Source organism: Camarhynchus parvulus, chromosome 5, assembly GCF_901933205.1.
Source record: "Camarhynchus parvulus chromosome 5, STF_HiC, whole genome shotgun sequence".
NCBI classification, from domain to species: Eukaryota; Metazoa; Chordata; class Aves; order Passeriformes; family Thraupidae; genus Camarhynchus; species Camarhynchus parvulus.
Window position 1 is genome coordinate 15,592,468 of NC_044575.1, and position 17,996 is coordinate 15,610,463.

At 44.7% G+C, this 17,996-nt stretch overlaps 2 protein-coding genes across 11 annotated transcripts in view; one reads left to right on the forward strand and one right to left on the reverse strand.

The window, feature by feature from the left end:
* MOB2 (MOB kinase activator 2) overlaps positions 1-1,149 on the forward strand; it is a 29,788-nt gene extending 28,639 nt beyond the window's left edge. Inside the window, 1 exon segment of the mRNA XM_030950643.1 lies at positions 1-1,149. Coding sequence (XP_030806503.1) covers positions 1-126 — 126 coding nt within the window. The 3' untranslated portion in view covers positions 127-1,149.
* Positions 1,150-13,709: 12,560 nt separating this feature from the next.
* The window catches only part of BRSK2 (BR serine/threonine kinase 2), a 304,432-nt gene continuing 300,145 nt past the window's right edge, over positions 13,710-17,996 (reverse strand). For 5 of the 10 annotated variants that reach the window (XM_030948597.1, XM_030948596.1, XM_030948603.1 and 2 more), the window contains 2 exons: positions 17,024-17,088; positions 13,710-16,329 (listed from right to left, as the gene is read on the reverse strand). In XM_030948597.1, coding sequence (XP_030804457.1) covers positions 15,877-16,329; positions 17,024-17,088 — 518 coding nt within the window. In that variant the 3' untranslated portion in view covers positions 13,710-15,876. Of the gene's footprint in view, positions 17,089-17,996 lie in introns of all 10 variants that reach the window. The other 5 variants (XM_030948605.1, XM_030948601.1, XM_030948599.1 and 2 more) reach the window with 3 other exon arrangements.

Below are 17,996 nucleotides of genomic sequence, written 5' to 3' on the forward strand. Positions count from 1 at the left end.
AAGGAGACCACCATCATGGATGACCTCACGGAGGTCCTCTGCAGCAGCAGCGGGAGCAGCAGTAACGGGAGTGGCAACGGGAGCAGCAACAGCGCAGGAGCACAGAACCACGTGAAAGAGAGATGAGCCCTCCTCCTGGACCCAAACTAACATTCTGAACAGTATAATCTATTGTGTGTATGTGTATGTATATGTTCAGATATACATACCGGCATATACAGTGATGAAAGCTGACCGCAGAGATGCTGCCACGCAGGACGCGCAGTCGTACGGGGCTGTACGGAGCTTTGGGTTCATGCGCCAGCCGGCGAGAAGTTGCACCAATTTTATTTTATTTTCTGTCCACTCCTCCTTTTACCTATTCAGATGGATGACGAGTGCTGTTTTTAGAGAAGAGCCAAGCTTGAGAGTGGGGCCACTCTTGTTTTTTTATTTTGTTTTGGTTTTTTTTCTCCTTTTGTTTGGTTGGTTGGTTTTCTGTTTTTCTTTCTTTGGTCTTGAGTGCAAGCCCTTTGGTCTTTCTAGGATGGTGGTCCTGCCATTTAAAAAGTATCTATTATATTATAAGAAGTAACTTTTACTTTGAAGTGGCTTAAAATGCAGGTTTGTTTGGGGTTTTTTTGGGGGGTGGGGGTGGTGTTTTGGTTTGGTTTTACATAGACTGCCCCTTACCCTGCCAAAAGCTCCCCCACTGAGTGCATCTTGCCCTTTGTTAGCTTGGAATGGGAAGAAACTCCTGGCTTGACTAGAGTAGCAACTAGGAGCTTGCTACATGTTTAAAGTGGGCAAGATTCTCCAGTTGTCCCATCTACTCGGTCAGAAGGTGTGAACGTGCAAGAGGATCCACAAACCTTTCTGCTTATTGCTCCTACAACATATATACTCTTTTCTCTGCTCCCCTGCCTCTTCTTTTCCCAGGCACACCTGCACAGGTAACAGGAAGTAGGATCACTGCAGTCCAAAACCATGTGCAAGAGTCACCACCACCATTTGCTTTCCCTTGAACAGAGGCCCGGGGAAGGGGGGAGAAGGGTATACTGAGTCAGTCACCGCCTGTGCTAGAAAGATGGCTGTTGGCATAAAATTATATTGTTGGCTTATTTTAGTTCATCTGTTCTATAATAATAAAAACAAATCTATCAGCCACAAGCTTTGTTTTCATGTGTGCAGCGTCAGAAGTCACCAGATCCCCAGCCCTAGAGCCTCCCCTTCCACCACTGAATGCTGCTGGCCCTGCTGGCAGCCAGCTTTATAAGTAATGGGTTGTTTTCCACCCTGTGATCTCACATTTACTAAGGAATTCCTTGCTTTTCCCAGTAGCCCTAGGAACAGCCTCTCCAGGAAATACGAAGATAAATGCCTCTTTGAAGATAAGCACCTCTTGGAGAGGGGCAGGTTTCCTCTTTGTGCACACATCCAATCTGGAAATGCAGTGAGTTCCTGGATAACTTGAAGCAAATACTGAACCACAGCATCTCTGGATACAGTATTATGTCAGTACTGTATCTGGACAGTGATATTCCTTTCTTTCCTTCAAGCTTCCAATGAATTCTTGCAGTCATTGTTTCCATTTGGGAAAATGACAGATTTTGCTTGCATTTGTTCTTCTGTCAAAGCTGTGACAATTGTTTGTTACTGGTTTTGGTCATTACCTGAGGCCTATGAATGATTAATAACTGACCTGCCATAAATCTGAGAAGGTTTTCCAGAGTGAAGTCTGTACCTATAGTAAAAGGCAGTAGAGTAGAGGAAGGTAGAACAAGTGCAAAGAAAAAAGCAAAGGAAAAGCACAACCAAGGGGTGAAATTAAAAAAAAAAAAAAAGAAAAACACAAACCAAAGAACAAAGCATGAGCAAGAAAGGACAAAAAAAAAGGAAAAGCACAAGCAAGAAAAAAGCTTGTGAAGAAGAGTGCAATAGCAACAACAGATAATGACAGGTGTTCAAGTAAGAAAAAGACTAAATCATGAAAGTGACATAAAGAAGAGCAAAAAGGCATAAGCACAGGAGAAGGGAAGAGCAGGAGTGAGAGCTGGGTGGAGGGATTGAAAGCAACCTCAAAACTTGTGATGCCAGACTTGTCCTGTATTGTTTGTTTCTGGATTGTGGATACCTCTCACTGACCTGCTCAGGTGAGTTGCTGTTAGTATAGTGGTCAGGAGCACTCCTTCCCCATCATGTCCTCCTGCTGCAGCCTCCATATCCAGACAAATATTCCCATTCAGTCCCCATGCTGATGTGAGCTTTTCCATGACAATTCCCTGCACTTAAGTCTGGAGGGAAAAGCAGGGGTCAGCAGAAGGAACAGTGCCATTGGTAAGGCCCCTCTGCTTGCCCTGAGAATAAAGTTCAAGAAAGTGAGAGCAAGAAACAACCAGCCAAACCCAAATGGCTTCTGGTATTTCATGATCTGCCTGTAAAAATGCACTTGCAGTTGTGTTTGCTAAAAGATCATTTACAGCTGAAGCATTTGAGAAAGGTTTGACTTGAACAAGAGACAGTTCAACCCTGGAAAGACTGACCTGGCTCCAGTTCTTGAGTTTCCAATCACAACAGGGTGATGTCCATGTTGAACAAAAGGGGGACTGTGCCTTAACTTCCCATTGGAGAACTGGCAGAACCTCGTAGCAAGTCTGGGAACACATGTGTTGGCTCCAAGCAGCAAACAATGCAGCTGCCAGGAGAGCAGTGCAGTCCCACAGAACAATGCAGCTGCCAGGAGAGCAGTGCAGTCCCACAGAACAATGCAGCTGCCAGGAGAGCAGTGCAGTCCCACGGTACCTCTGGAGGAGCCTGCTGCTGCTCATGGCAGCTGTCCCAGCTTCACTCTGCAGGCATTTGCTATTCCTGAAAGCACAGGCGCTTCCTCTGCCGGGGTAATCGCTTTATATTTTACAAGCAGTTAACAAGAACACAAATAATGAATCCTGTTGTAGTGTGGCCTATCTTGTTGGGTTTAGCAGTGGGAATAAGGAAAACACTGAAATGGCGCCAACACCAATGTTCTTCTTGTCAGGACTAAATGTTACTGTAAAGCTCAGCCTGAAGGCATCCCAGGGTATTTCAGTGGTTACTGAATTACACTGTAGAAACTTCAGATACAGAAATGCCACTAAGCCTTCAGAGCTTGTCACTGACTTCCTCCCATGCTTGGAACATGTCGCCAATGCCCACACTGTGAGCACTGGGCCTGAATTCACCTGGGACTGACAGGCTTAGGCCTTCTAACATTGAAATTATGAATGAAATATTAAATTGTCATATGAAATTATCATATGAAATATGAAATTATCATTGTTACTTTAAATATGCTTTGTAGATTGTTTAAAGTACTATCAGAACAACAGAGACAACTTAATTACCCTACATCCTATGCCACCCTATCCCTAAAGATCATGACAGACCATACCATGGTTTGACCAACCATGGTTGCTAAATAAATAAAATACCACGGAAAAACAATCAAACACTACTAGAAGAACACCTTCTTGAACCATCTAGGCACACACACCCTCATCCTGCCATACACTGGCAGGCCTTACCTTGTCAAACTCGGTTTTACACCTGCCAGTGCAGAGTCCCTGACCAACTTCCAGGCCTAAAACCACAGCAAAGCAAAAGCTGTCACAGGGCTGAAGTCTTTCACTTAAAGCCAGCAATTGTCCTGTGTGCATTTTGGGGCATCCTGTTCTCGACATTTGGTGCTCTGCAAACACGAGTGATGTGCAGAAGAGCTGAGGTTGCATACGTTTATAGCATATATAAATTTATAGGGTGAATTTTTCAGGGTATCAAGCTGAAACTTTCCCCTATTTTGTTATTATCCCTGAGTTTTTGAGGTGGCAGCATCCATAGGAAATCCAAGCCTCGGTGCCTATAAATAAAAACAGGAGGAAAATAATTTCTTTATCCATGCCATCTGGAGTGAACACCAGCAGGTAAGCAAGGTAGGCAAGGACCAAAGTCAGCAGCTTGTGTCTGTCACATGTCCTACCTCTGGCCATTCAGGGAAGGGACACAGGAACAGTGCCACCACATCTTTTGCACAAACAGCCATGTGCAGCTTTAACCTCAAGGGAATTAAGCTGTGTAGAGACCAGAGGGGCAGCTTCACCCCAGCACTAAGAAATGTCCACTGGAATTTGAGTCAGGTATCTTCTACTTCAACCCAGCGAAATCAGAGCTACGCCCTTCTTCATTGCCTGGGAATTGCAGAAAGTTGCAAGTGTCAGATCCCACAGAGCACACTCATTTTACATGTGAGCAACAACCTCTTAACCAAAAGCATTAAAAAACTCAACCAGAAAAGGGCACTTTGTTGTTGAGATGATCTGAGGAAGGAGAGAGATGGCTCTGAGGTACCAGCAGTTCTGGCCAAACATGCATGCCAGGATGCTCCTGGAAGTGATCTGGGGCTAAAGATGGATGCTGCCAGGTAACAATGAGCTCCTGCACATCAGCAGGAGACTGCAGGACTGCCACAGAAACAAGGCATCCCATAAAAGAACAAGCCAGCTTTATGAAGCCTGCTGAGCATGCTGATCTCATCAAAGCCACGCTTCACCCAACAAGCCTTTGCTCACATCCATCATGGAACTTGTCCCAGCCAATCCTTAGCTCACCATTTCAGCTGCTAACAGAAAGAACTCAAATCCAGAAATACTCTTCCATTATCTAAACTGCAGACAGAGGAGGAGGTTGTTGTTTTGTTCTATTCGAACCTACTAAACAAATGAAAGCAATGTTTGTGCCTGCAGCACAAATGGCAACAGCAGGCAGTTTAAATGTAGTTCTGTTGCCCAGTGGCTGTCAGTAGCCACAGCACAGGGTTCAGTGTGGCTGAGTTACCTATGCTGCTGTGCCAGTACCAGTGCCTGAATGTGAACACAGTACCTGAAGGATTTCAACACAGATCTGGTATCTCAACATGATAAGCTATGTGCAGTACAGTGAAATCTTTCCAAATGAACTGATGATATAACATGAGAAAAACACCAAACAGCTGGCAGAAAACTCTCAGTGTCCTAATGGGGTCTCTGTTCTTTTCATGGACAGAACTGTTCTGGTCGTGACAGCTGACATGAACAATAAGACTTTTCAAAGCTAGGTTAGCATGTGATTCGGAGAAAACAGAAATTGTTGTGGCCAAGCACTCAGATGAGAGAACACTCAGAGAGCTTTGTCTAGCCAAGAAAAAAAAAAAGCACTAGCTAAACTTGTTTTTATGTTGTCATCTGCTAATTATTTTCATTTTTTTCTAAAAAGGAGGCATTAAAATGCTCTGCCACTTTCCCACACACCACCAGTGCACATAGTTCACATTCTCTCACAGGGTGGTGCAGGGTCCTTCACATAAACCATCTCCTTCTCCTTTCAGTGGCCTCTGGGATAATTCAAAAGAAAGAGTAGAAAGAGCCTGGGCTAGACAGGCTTTGTGCTCGGTGGAGAGCAGCCCTCTGCAACATCAGCTCAGATACAGAAAGGGCAAATGGCACCTCACAGAGGATTTCAGCTTCTGGGAAACCACTGCTTCAACCTGACATCAGTAGAGCTTAGAAGACACCTGCCCTGAAGCAAGTACTGCCCTCAAGGACTTCCAAAGGAAACCTAAACAGGGAAAACAAACTGGTCCTGGGCAGCAGCCACTAATTTAACTCTCACTCTGAACCAATGGAGTACTCCCACGTTGCAGGAGCTGGAGGTGAATCCCCAGTCTGGGAAAGAGAAGAAAGGCAACACAGCTCACCAGCAGCACGACTCATCCAAGCCTGCCAGGACACACAGTGCTTACAGAGTCCTGTTCTGATCCTTTGTGTTCATGCTGAATTCCTTTAGGAAAGGCCTTTACTTGACAGCCCTAATTCCAAATAGATGAAATTTCCTAAATTACCGCTCTTAATTGCACTTGACAAAATATCAAATACAAAAACCTGATTTCCATAGGATTAATTCTCAAAATAATTTCAAGAAATATTCTTTCTGATCCTTAGCATCAAAACTTAGGTAGAAGAGCTACCTCTCTCATGTCAAATCTGGTAGACAATGAAATAGCTCTTAATACAGAATTAATCCCACTAAACAATTTACCTTTATTTGTAAGGACAACCCTGTGCTTGGCTCTATTTAAAAAGATAATCCAGAACAAGTGACATTGGATAACCCAATATATTTACCTGAAATCTACGTGAAACATGTAACAGAAAGAATTCTGTCCTTTTCAACCAGGTTTACTGACACTCAATAATTTAGGACGGTTAATTTGAATCCTTGTGTCTATAAAACCTGTCTTAGCAGGAGTAAATACAAGAAGCAGAAGACAAATTGTGGCTGAAGACCAGCTGTACCCACTACAGCAGAATTGTGAAAACTTCAGTTACTTCAAGAACATTTTTGAGAGAGCACCAATAATAATACACATATTTGAATAATCTTACCAGTTTAAAACTGATTTAAGCTGGTTCAAGTGAAATCTACAGGGCAGGTGTTGTGATGTGATCAGAGGATCACACACCCAGCATGTGAGTTCTGAGCAAGTATTAAAACAAGATGTGCATCAAGACCTCAATAACATCACTGGTGACTCATTATTATACCAGTGATGTGGTCTGCAGAAGAGCAAAAAAGGGGTTTTTTTTCCCCTTGAATTGGCACCTATTGACCCAAAATGTTTGTGCATGGGTTCCCTCATTTCACTCTCAGAGGATGACGTTAGGAAGTGGATAGCAGGAAGGTCGTCAGGCACTGCAACCCAGCATTTGTCAGCATCCTGCTGCCAAGCAGAAATTTCAATTTGAAGCCAAGACACTTGGGAAGAATCTCTACACGATCTGTAGGGCTAATGAAAGCAGGCACACAGTTCCCAGCTGGACAGGTAAAGCTCCTTCCACAGGAGATTTTCAACTACAAAGCCACTACTGGAGTTCAAGGCTTAAGGCAGATCAGTTCAAGCTTACACAAAGTCAGCATTGAGGCACCAGAAGACTGCAAGGTGTCACCTGAATCCCAAAGTCTGGTCCCAAACAATTCTGTGCACAAAGAGATCCAGAACACATTTGTATCCTGCCCTCCCACCTTTCTTCTGCCTGCATCAAACCAGTACTCTGTATTTAGTAACAAGATATCAACCCTATGAATGAAGTTAATCTTGTGGTGTAACCACTGCTGAAATGTGAAAGCACAACAAATACTCCAATCCATGAAGGAATTTTGATTGGATTAGAAGCCCTCTGTGTTCCATCATAATCTCCCTGATGAAGGCCAAAAGCAAAACTACATCTGGAGAAGAGAGATTAAAGCCCCCATGAGAACTGTTTAATTATCTGTTATTATTGGATTAACATTCATTTCTGATCCAGGTGCTTCTCAGATAAAGAGCTCAGGTGCCTCATAACAGCACTACTTTATTTTACAGTGAAAGTCTTCTGGCCCAAGAACTGAAAACACAGTTACTCTTTAAAGCCAGGGGTCAAAAAATAAATGAAGTTTAAGCAAGACCCCATCTGCCTATCCTTTTTTCTTGCCTACCCCAATTTTTTGAGCTGCTGCCTAATTTCAACCAGCCTGGATGACAGGTAGGAGTTTTGATTCAATTATAAAGGTTTCACAAGTTTTGCAGGAACAAGCAACTATTGGAAGGGTAGAAAGAGCCTGTAAATGAGCCCCTAAGTTTCCAAGTAAGGAAAGAATTGCAGCCTGTGCTCCCATGTTACTTGATGTCAAAGAATCCTCATAGGAACAGACAGTCATAAAAGCCCCCACAGGCAAAGGGAGAGAGAGCTCAGAATCACCTACAAATCACAAACTGTGTGACTCTGGTTTCCAAAAGGTGGGCACTTGTTTTGCTGCTTGCAAAGCTGGGACAGCCTGCATGACCCAGAGTTCCTCTGCAGTCTGTCAGCTGGCAGGTACCACACTGGATGTTGGTGCTATCCCACAAGAAAGCAAGAAATGCCCAAACAACTTTCCTTTCATTAACAAAGATATCAATGTAGCCCTTGTACCTGAAAAGAGCTCAAGTGATGTGCTGAGAAATGAAAGATCCCGTCTTTGGGGACAGGCCCCTGAGGAGGTTTGCACACCTGGTCACTGCAATGTGCTGTTGCCAGGTTAAGATCTGGATTTGAATTTCAGCCCAAGCCACTGAGTTCCTTTGAGAACCACTGAATTGCTCTTCATCTCAGCTCCCAAAGCTGTATGACAGGGACAACAGGTACCTCTTTTCCTTCTCCTTGTCTGTCACACCTACATGGGGAAAGCTTGTCCCTTGCTGCAGGTACCAGAACAGACTCTTGGTTTTTGTGTGCTGTTGAAACACACCTCAGTAATGTGCCACAGTATTTATCTGACCAGGCTGCTGTGGCAGTGGGCTCTGCTTGACCTTTCCCTTTGAGCAGGACAGGTCTGTGTCTGGTCCCTCCTCTCCTGCAGACTGGGAGGTTTAGCTGTGACCCTGTCACACCCAGTGAATGCTGTCATGTCTCTGCAGAGCTACATGGAAGCTACACAGGCTGGAGAGAGGCATATCCACCCCTCTCTCTCCTCCTCTGCTGCCTCTGCAAGGCACCACTGACAGCTGGCACATGAAACAGCTTGTAAAAGTCTTGGGAAGCAGAGAGAAAAGCCAGTGTCTTTGCTGCCCTGTCCTCTCTGAGGAAGGGCCTGTGTTCTAGACATTGTTCTCCGTGCCAGATAATGTGCAGGGCATTGTACAAGGCCCAGCACCAAAGCTCTGTAGCACAACTGCCTTGTCACCTCACACAGCATGTAGTGGGTGACACCACATTCTGTCTCTCTACAGGATTTTTGCATACTACAAAATGTTTCTCCACCTCTCTCTTGTGGAAAGCAGAGCAGCAGCAGCAGAACAGGCAGACTGGGAAGTTTATGGTCATGCAAAATCCATGCAAAACACAGTCTGTACTTCCAAGTAACACCACAGCACTTGGTTCTACCCATTGCTACTCACACCTCGGGGGCTGTGGTAAAGCTTTTGGGTTGGACAGGCCAGTGCTGCTCTGTGTTCTGGCTGACTCTGTCCCTCTCCCCCAGAGGTGGAGCAGGAAAATGCAAGCAGGAGCTGCACACTAACACAGCCTGGGGACAATGAACCAGAGACCAACTCAGCTACAGACCTGGCTTAGCAAGGGGTGAGCCCTTCCCATTATAGGGCAATGCACGTCAAGGTGACAAAAGCTCTTTGTTCCCCTTTCCCAAATGAGATCTTTGTTAGGCAGAATGAGGAGAACTGCTGCCATTCTGCCAGGCTCTCCTCTTTCAACACTCTTGCTAAGGCAAATTTGCAGTGCAACTCCACTGAAACTGAACATCAGGGTTGTATCTGCTTCCACACCTCTGTATGAACCACAGGCCACACACTTCCAAACATATCTGGCAGAACAGCTTTTAGAATGTTTTTTTTAAAAGTAACTGGCTGCAGCTGGCCCTTGTTTGGGTCACTAACCAAAACCAAGCCCCACAGGCTAGCAACAGGATAAAAGCTAGAGCTAGCATCAAATTTAATTAAAACTGCACATAGCCAGGACCAGAATTTAGTCCCAAGGCCTTTTTTTAAGCTCTTCTGTAAAAATAAAGATCTACCTACTCCATACCCATTTCTGTTCTTATTGTGCAACTTGGTGCTAAAACTGAAAGCTCTTGGGCAGAGGTAACAACTTCCTACACTGCACTTGGGCACAAGAGTTTAGATCAGAACCCAGCATGAACTGGGGTTCATGAGCATTCCCATAAAGTGAAGGGAGGTCTCAGCCAGGGTTACAGCTGTTACCTAGTCCTACAAATAGGACTTTTTGTTGTGCTTTTTGTACAACTGTGGCTTTTCACATATCACCAAAGCATCCCTAATGAATGTAGCTCCAATACATTCCCTGATACATCCTTGCACCTGATTTTGAGCAGCACAATTCAATAAACCAGACCAGGAGTACTGAAGTAATTTGCTTCAGACAGGAGAGAAATCAGTACCCCAACTGCGCATCTCATAAATAACAAGGCTTGACCAAGGCAATTGTTACAAACAACATACCCCTGGAATCTAACTCCAGGTAACTCCAGTGTGAGTCAGCACTGCCTTGTTTCAGCTTAGTTTCATCCACTCTGAAATCTGATTTTCCTTTGGGAACAAGGATGTCCTACAGAGGAACTATCCAAACAGACACTGCAATTTGAAGCTGCTGCCTCAATGTGAATACTTTTCAAGAGCCTATGAAGCCTTAAGGTAAACACAGCTGCTTTTTCTGACAGTTCTTCTAGAATCTAGAAGTGCTTCCCATACCAAGACTTGCTACTTCCCTAGACCAACCTGTTTTCCTTCTCTTCTGGACAACACGGAGAGAAATATGTCCCATTCCCAGGGCTGGGCCAGTACTGCCTTCCAGACCCAGGAATGTCCACAGAAGAGAGAACACTTTGCAGAAGTGTTCAACAAAGAGCAGCTCAACGAGAAGCTGTGGAGCAGAGAAATCAACTTCTCTCCCAGGCAGCTGTTTCTGGAACATGCTGCCCAGAGGCGCTGTGCAGCGCCCACCTTGGGGGCACCGAGAGCCCAGAGGGGCGCAGCAATGAGCAGCCTGCTCTCAGCACGTCCCTTCCAGCCTCGCTTTGTGATCCACGGGTGGACCTTTCTGCCCGGGCAGAGGTCGCTGGCTACACCAGAAACACCCACCCTGGCTGCAAGCAAACTCTTCCTTCTGCTAATGCCGTTGATGAAAGCTCGTGTCTTCCCTGACCTTGAAGCTGTGTTATCTCCTTTGGCTGCCAGAAGGCGATAATAGCTCCTGACAATGGCAAGAGTCAGCGCTGAGCCGGTGGAACAGGAAATCCCATTTCTCAAGCCCTTCAAAGCCTGCCTGGCACAGTTTCTCTCAGCAGCACTCAGTGAGATTACAGCACTAAAAATAACCCCCACAATAAATTGTGCATTTAGGAGAAGAAAGGACTTGCCCTCAATGTGGGTTTCCCTTCCACTTGTGGCCTCAAGTATCCCCAGACAGTTGAACTACTACGGTTTTGTTCTCCAAATCAAGCAGGAGCTGCAGCTGTTGAAGTGGTTTTAAATGAAATAAGAAGATTAAAGGGTACAATAAAGAACTAAGATACTTTCCAGTTTTTAGACAAGTGTTTCTCTTCCCTCCCTGTTGTTTTCTATAGTAAGAAACTCAGAGCTAAATCTCTTCCTCACCAAAACACTCTGCCCTTCTAAGAGAAGCTCACATGCAATGGGTTGTATACAGCTGAAATGAAGCAAAGGTAGGGGGACCAGCCCTGCAGACTTCCCTACAGAACACAATCCCTGTGGGCATTCTGCTGTGCTTTTTCAGAAAATGTCCGAGCCTGATGGGTTAAACGCACTGTCTGAATCACCAGGAAAGGAGGCATACCTTGTAACAGAGGACACAGAATTAGCACTACCCAAAAGCCTCAAACAGTTTAATTGTCTTTACAAACGCTGGTTTTGCCTATGCCCAGTGAGAGCCATTAAAGCTCAGTCATTTGCATCCCATCACTTCCATTAAAGCCAGCCTGCTACGGAGGAAATTGTCACGCATTGTTGGCAAAGCCTGGACAATTTGCATTAGCGATCTCCAACACAACCAACCTCTTTCTCAGCCCCCAGACTGACATGTGGCAATGAGATTTATCCTCCTGACCATGGGCTCAGTTGTTCATTTGATGCCTATACACCATCATTTCTTTATATAGCACGTGTCAGATACTGGCTCAATTAAAAACTGTTCACCTTAAGCACAAACACATTTTTCAGGTACACATATGTCTAAACTAACAGCCACTTGCAAAACAGACAAACAGAAAATGTCAGCTGGAGTATTACACACTTGCCTTGTCTTCAGTTTACTCCTGGAAGGTCCTACGCTGCATTGCTTCACCCAGAGGAAATCAGACAGATGAACTTTAAACGCAGGAAGATTTTCTAGCTACTGAGTCCAAAGAGGTAAGCTCTCCAAGAGAGCCAAAGAGCTGCAGAGCTCAGAACCTCAGCTAATGAAGTGCCGGTGGCACAGCTCCCAGCATCTCATCAGCCATCACCTGGGATGGGGTTTGGATGAGGAGAGTAGCCCCCACCTGGCAGCAGAGACAATCCAGCTACCCCAGTCACAGAGGCAGACCAAAATCCCCAGCTACATTTACTACTTGATTTCAGATTTAAAGTATAAAATAAGAAGGGTGTTGTGTGGACAACAGTTTAAATAGAAACTCAGTTTGGTCAGAAGCACAGCCCCTCTTATGCACTACAAATATGACACCATGTAGTAAATGATGGTGTTAGAACATGGCCAACCAAAAAGGCAGAATAAATGTGGGCAGGCCAAAGCATGAGGTCCTCCACTTTGCAAAATTGTTATTTTCTCCTTATAGCTTTTGAAGACCACAATTAACAGTACTGCGCATGCTAATTGTGCATGGTACTAAAGACATGAACAGATCATAGAAGTTCATGAACAGTGCTGAAAAGAGAGAGCAAAACAAAAAAAGCAGCAGCATACACCTGCTGCCACAGTGCACTTAAATCCCATTTCCCTTTACACTGCAGCCCAGCACATTCTTGTACTTACAGAGATGCAAATGATATACAGCTACTTCCCAGTTCGGGGTTTCCAGTGCTACAGAGACCAAATCCTGCAGCACTTGTGATTCTCCTCCTCATCTTTTCATCTTTGTCAGCTCCTCCACTGCCCTCCAGTTTTAGCAGACCAGTGAATCCCCCAAAGACCCTATAAACACTCTGGCTTTTTCCTAGATGAGACTGTATTTTGTGTGGCTGCTGCTTGGGTGCTGCCTGGCAGGGCAGAGGCTCCCCAGCCACCCTCACCTCACCAGAGCCTCCCTGAGGGTGAGACGGCACCACAGAACTTTCCGGAAGGTCTCTCCCTGCCTTCCCTCCATGGCGGGCGGAGCTTGCCCCTCACGGGCTCGTGGTGGGAAACCCTGGCTGGCCTGGCCGGGGCAGCTCTGGAGAGGGCACAGGAGAGGGGACACGAGGGGGACACGTCCGGAGCTGGCCGGGCTGTGGTGAGCACCAGGCCAGGGCATGCACAGGGCCAGTGCCACGGCCCTGCTGTGAGCCTGGCCTGCCATGCTGCCCCAGGCCTGTGGGAAGCAGCAGCCAGGGCAGAGCCCAGGAGGGAACTGCTGGGTGCAGTGACAAACCCAGGGAAAAGGCACGGAGAGCAAGGTGCGACAAGCCAGCAGCCACACGGGCTGCCCAACCAACCAGCAACAAACTCCAGAACCACATGTGCCAGGGACGTACCTGAGCAGATTTTTCAAATGTGTGTGACTGAGGGCTTCAGGCAGGGAGGTGCAGCAATCCTTCCTACAGCTAAATCTGGAAGCAATGCGAGCAGCTCAGGTTAGAGAGGAGAAAGTCACCAGCAGCCAGAGTTTTTGGTACTGTGGTTTCCATCCAGACCAGACCTCGGTGGGGGTGCAATTGCTCTGAAATCTGGATTAAGCTTTTGGAACACATTACTGAGGAAAGCCAGGCCTAGAGGGTTGGGCTGTCCTTGCTCCTTGGGCCCTGGCGTTAGTTCCACGGCCAGGAGGACGCTGCCTTCCTTCAGCTGCCATCTTCAGCTCCTGCAGTGCAGAGGCCATGCCACGGTACTCACTGGCTCTGGCACCAGCCAGGAGTTGGTTTTCACGGACATAAACAGGACACTCAACAGCTGGTATCTTTACTGAATGAATTTATTGGTTTTTGAACTAAAGTTGCTCACAGTTATTTAACAAGGGATACATCAGATTTTTTTGTCCATTTCAAACCATTAAATAATGTCAGTTTGTGTCTGTATATGTGTGTGTGCGCGAGTGTGTGTCTTCGAAGTACAAAATAGGAAGGATAACAAGAGGTATTGCTTTCATTTATTCTTATATCTTGTGTGAGTAATCCCCTTCCTGCTTGTACCACATGGGTTTTGCTGATATAGGTATTTTTAAATTATTATTATTATTCTTGTATTGAAATCCCAGCCTTTTGTAGAGGTACAATGTAACAGAAGCATCAAAATCTATACACAAGGGAAGAGAAAAGAGGGAAAAGAAGGACGGGGGTGATGGGAGGGGAGCTCGGAGGAGAAGTAGAGAGAGGGCAGAGGCAGGAAAGACAACGAAAGCAAAAGAGACTAATTTACAGCAATGTCATGCAATTAAAACTGCCCCCCTCTCCTGCACCCTTGCCTCCCCCCCTCCCCAGCCATCACCCCCTGGTGTCTGACATGCACACAGCAATACGAGAGAGAAAAGTTTAAGAGTAGGGGAAATAAATAAATAAATAAATAAAGCAAAAAAAATAAAATAAATCCCTCCCATTTTGGGGAATGGGGAAACAGGGCAGAAGTCAAAGGTCTTTGCCCCAGTTGTGTCTTTAAAAATTCTTTTTAATCTTCAAACCTATGTACAAGTAAAACTGGTCCAAGAAGGGGAAAAATGATTAAAAAAACCAACAACGACAACAACAACAAAAAAGAACTCATCCAACATTATCATTAAAAAAAAAATCTTGCGATACAACATACACCCATAGGAACCCAACGAGCAGCAATCGAAGGTCATAAAAGAGCTGAACACTAATGCTAAGCCTACATTCTTAAAATCTCAGTCAAGAAATACTTCTCACTGTGTTTTGTCTTCCACGTGTAAAACCACATTTTGTTGTTTGTTTAACCTTTGAGCTTGGGCCAGAATAAGTTACACTTGGTCACATAACTCTTGAGGAGGAGGAAAAAAGGTGGCAATTCTTCTTTCTCAAAGTCACAAAATTAACACTTACAAGATTTCTGTGTCTTTTTTCCCCCTCCTCTGCAAAATAAATAAGAATCAATGTTGCCTCTACACAGTTATTAAACAGAAGATATATCTAACAGCTTATTTTTTTAAATATATATATATGTATATATAAATAACCAAGACCTAATAACTGAAACACAAAAAAAAAGGTCCCCATCCACCCAATCCCACCCTCCTCCCTTTCAAAAGAAAAAAAAAAAAACAAAACCAAAACAAACCAAAACCTTTATAAAAATATCTTGCAGTAAATTTTAAAGTTTACAGTAGCTTCGTGATTAAGTCTCCCATTGCCCTGACTCCACCTTGTCTTGCTCTGATGAACCAAGTGCCAGTGATTTTGCACACACACACACATACACACAGAGGAAATAAAACCCAATATAAGTCTCTTTTCTTCCTCCTCTTCATCTTCTTTTTTTTTCTTTTTTTTTTCTTTTTTCCTCTTTTTTTTAAGAAAAAAACCACCCAAGCCAACAAATGAAACTGGTAACTTAAAGAAATAATAATACTGATATCAATGCAGCACTAGCAACACAACAATTGCCTCTAAATGCAGGGTGTGGTGGAGGATCCAGCTGGTTGAAGAAGGTCCCAGCGCAGTGGCACAGTGGCAGGGAGTTGACAGGTGGGGAGGAAGGTGTCGAAGGAGGAGCAGCAGTAGCAGCAGCGGCAACTGTGCCTGGTGATGGGAGAGACAGTCCTTGGCAGAGTCTTGTCCCTCTTCTTTGCTACCAGAAGTTGCCTTTTCCCTAAGTTTTAATGTTTTGTTTGTATGTGTTTATTCATTGAACCCCCTCTCCCTCCTATGTTTACTCCTTTCCCCTTCCAGCAGGTTAAAAAGCAAAATGATACAGTATAAAAAAAACAATTAGTTTGTGTGTGTGTATATATATATGTATGTATGTATATATATTTATACATAAATATACACACATATATACATGTATATATAAAAAAAGGGGGCAAAAGAAAAGGAAAAGGTGGTGGGGAGAAAAAAAAAAAGGATAAGAAAATCCCGTGATGAAGCTCCCCAATATTGTCTTGGTTCACCGCTTAGTTTTGAGTTGCTCCTGGCTGGTTTCTGATGAGAACGCGCTCTGGATTCATGGAACACTGCGCTCCTGCTACACCCGTCTCCTCCCCCACACCCTCCCTCTCCGGGCTGCAATCACCTGCGCGGACAGAAGTTGCCAAGGGTAAATAATTCACTCCAACAATCTGCAACCTCCTTTGAGCCCAGACTCTGCAATCCCATAACTGAGCAGATGTCTCTTGTGGAGCGCCAAAAAAGAAAAAGAGAGGGGAGAAAAAAAACCAGGCGTGCACTGGGGAGGTGACTGGGGAGAAGTGGGAAAGAAGCCCACTTCCTGAAGGGAGAGGGGAGGCTGGGAACCTCAAACAGGACTGGTCCTTGGACAGTCTACATCGGTTGCCTTCCGTCAACAAGTGTCCGCAGAGCACAGAAGGTGAAGCCGTGGCTGACATGTTAACTTTTCGGGATAATTCCTGGTAGCAGAGCGGAAACAAGTGGTGTCGTCAGAAACACAGAGAGAGCATGAACAGAACAAGAAACAAAACAAAAGAAAACAAAACAAACCCAAAAAGGAAAAAAATCAAAAAAGAAAAAACAAAAAAATCAGGAAGGAGGAAAAAATCAAAACATTCAAAAAAGGGAGGAAAAAAAACAATTGAAAAAAACCACAACCCAAGATCTGGTGAACTGGGTTTGTCATCTGTGCTACCTTTTCTTTTCTTTCTTTTCTTTTCATTCTTTCATTCGTTTGATTTTGTGTTTGTTTCTGAGATATATATTATATATCATATATAAATATATATATGTATATATATACAGTCATTCCTTCATACAAAATTTGTCTATAGACAGTTTTGTACTGTTGTGGCAAGGTATATACATCCTTCTAGTTTAGAGGCTAGCTTGCTAAGGAATATTCTTTCATTCTTTCTTGCTTTTTTTCCTTTTGTTTTGTTCTGTTTCCTTTTTTTTTTTTTCTCTAAGTTATTTAATTTTTTATGTGTTTATTTAAGGTTGGTCTTGTAGGCCGACTGATGAGACCATCTTTGCCTTGTCTTTGCCAGCAGGGTACTTATTGTCTCCTCTAGACCCATAGTCATTAGAACCGGAATCGCTCCGCTTGCTGTTTGCGCTATGCTTGGTTGGCGTGCCGGGGGGATGGCTCACCTGCCCGTTCTTCTCGTCTGAAAAAAGTTGTTTAATTACGTCAAAGAAGTTACTCAATGGGCTGCCTGGGTACACAAAACAGAGGAGACAAAAAAAGAAAGAAAGAAAGAAGGAAAAAAAAAAAAAACGAGAGGGAAAGAGAGAGAAAAAGAGAAGAGAAAGAGAGAGAACAAACAAACAAATGAACAATGGGGTTTTTAACGAGAAGAACATGATGAGGAGATCCAGAGCCACGTGCATGGGGGTGTGTGGGGGATGAAGACAAAGAGCAGGAAGAGGAAGAGTGTTTAGGATGGGACACCTACAGAAATAAAGAACCTGGGAGCATAAAGCACCTAGGGGGAAGCTCCTAGTTTTTTCCTGAGTGGGGAAGCATTGCTGTCTCACCTGGCAGGAGGACACACTACCACATGACTGAAATAGGTCAGTCCGTTACTAGGACTCACTTAGCCACTCCACATGGAAATGTCAGTGACTGTAATGCTGGATACAAGGCAAATCCCATCCTACTCCTGCTGTTACAAACACGGGGTATTTCCATGTGGCTGCCCGTTGATGCTTTACTTTGCAGCCTTGCTAAGCTCTCTGTCTACACCAGGCATCAGGCTTTCCTTGCTTGCATTTTATTTCATTCTGAGTTTCTCCTTGCTGCCCTGTCGTGACTAAGCCTGAAGCCCCTGAGTGGTCCCAGGGAAGCATCATTTGGAAAATGAGCTATGGCTGAGTGTTGCCATCTGCATGTGCAGTCTGTGGTTTGTACTTGCAGGCTTCTGAGCATCTTCAGATCCTCCCTAAACAGGTACCTGGAAATGAAGATGCTGAATGTGGAAGCAGGCTGTTACACATCTGCCTGTTTCTGTCAGGGTCAAGACCTACCGCCTCAGTGTCCTGAATTTATGCTCTCTCCACAGCACAGCCTCCATGGCACCGGCATGCATTCCAGTGCAGTTAGGAGCCAGAGAGGGAGGCAGAG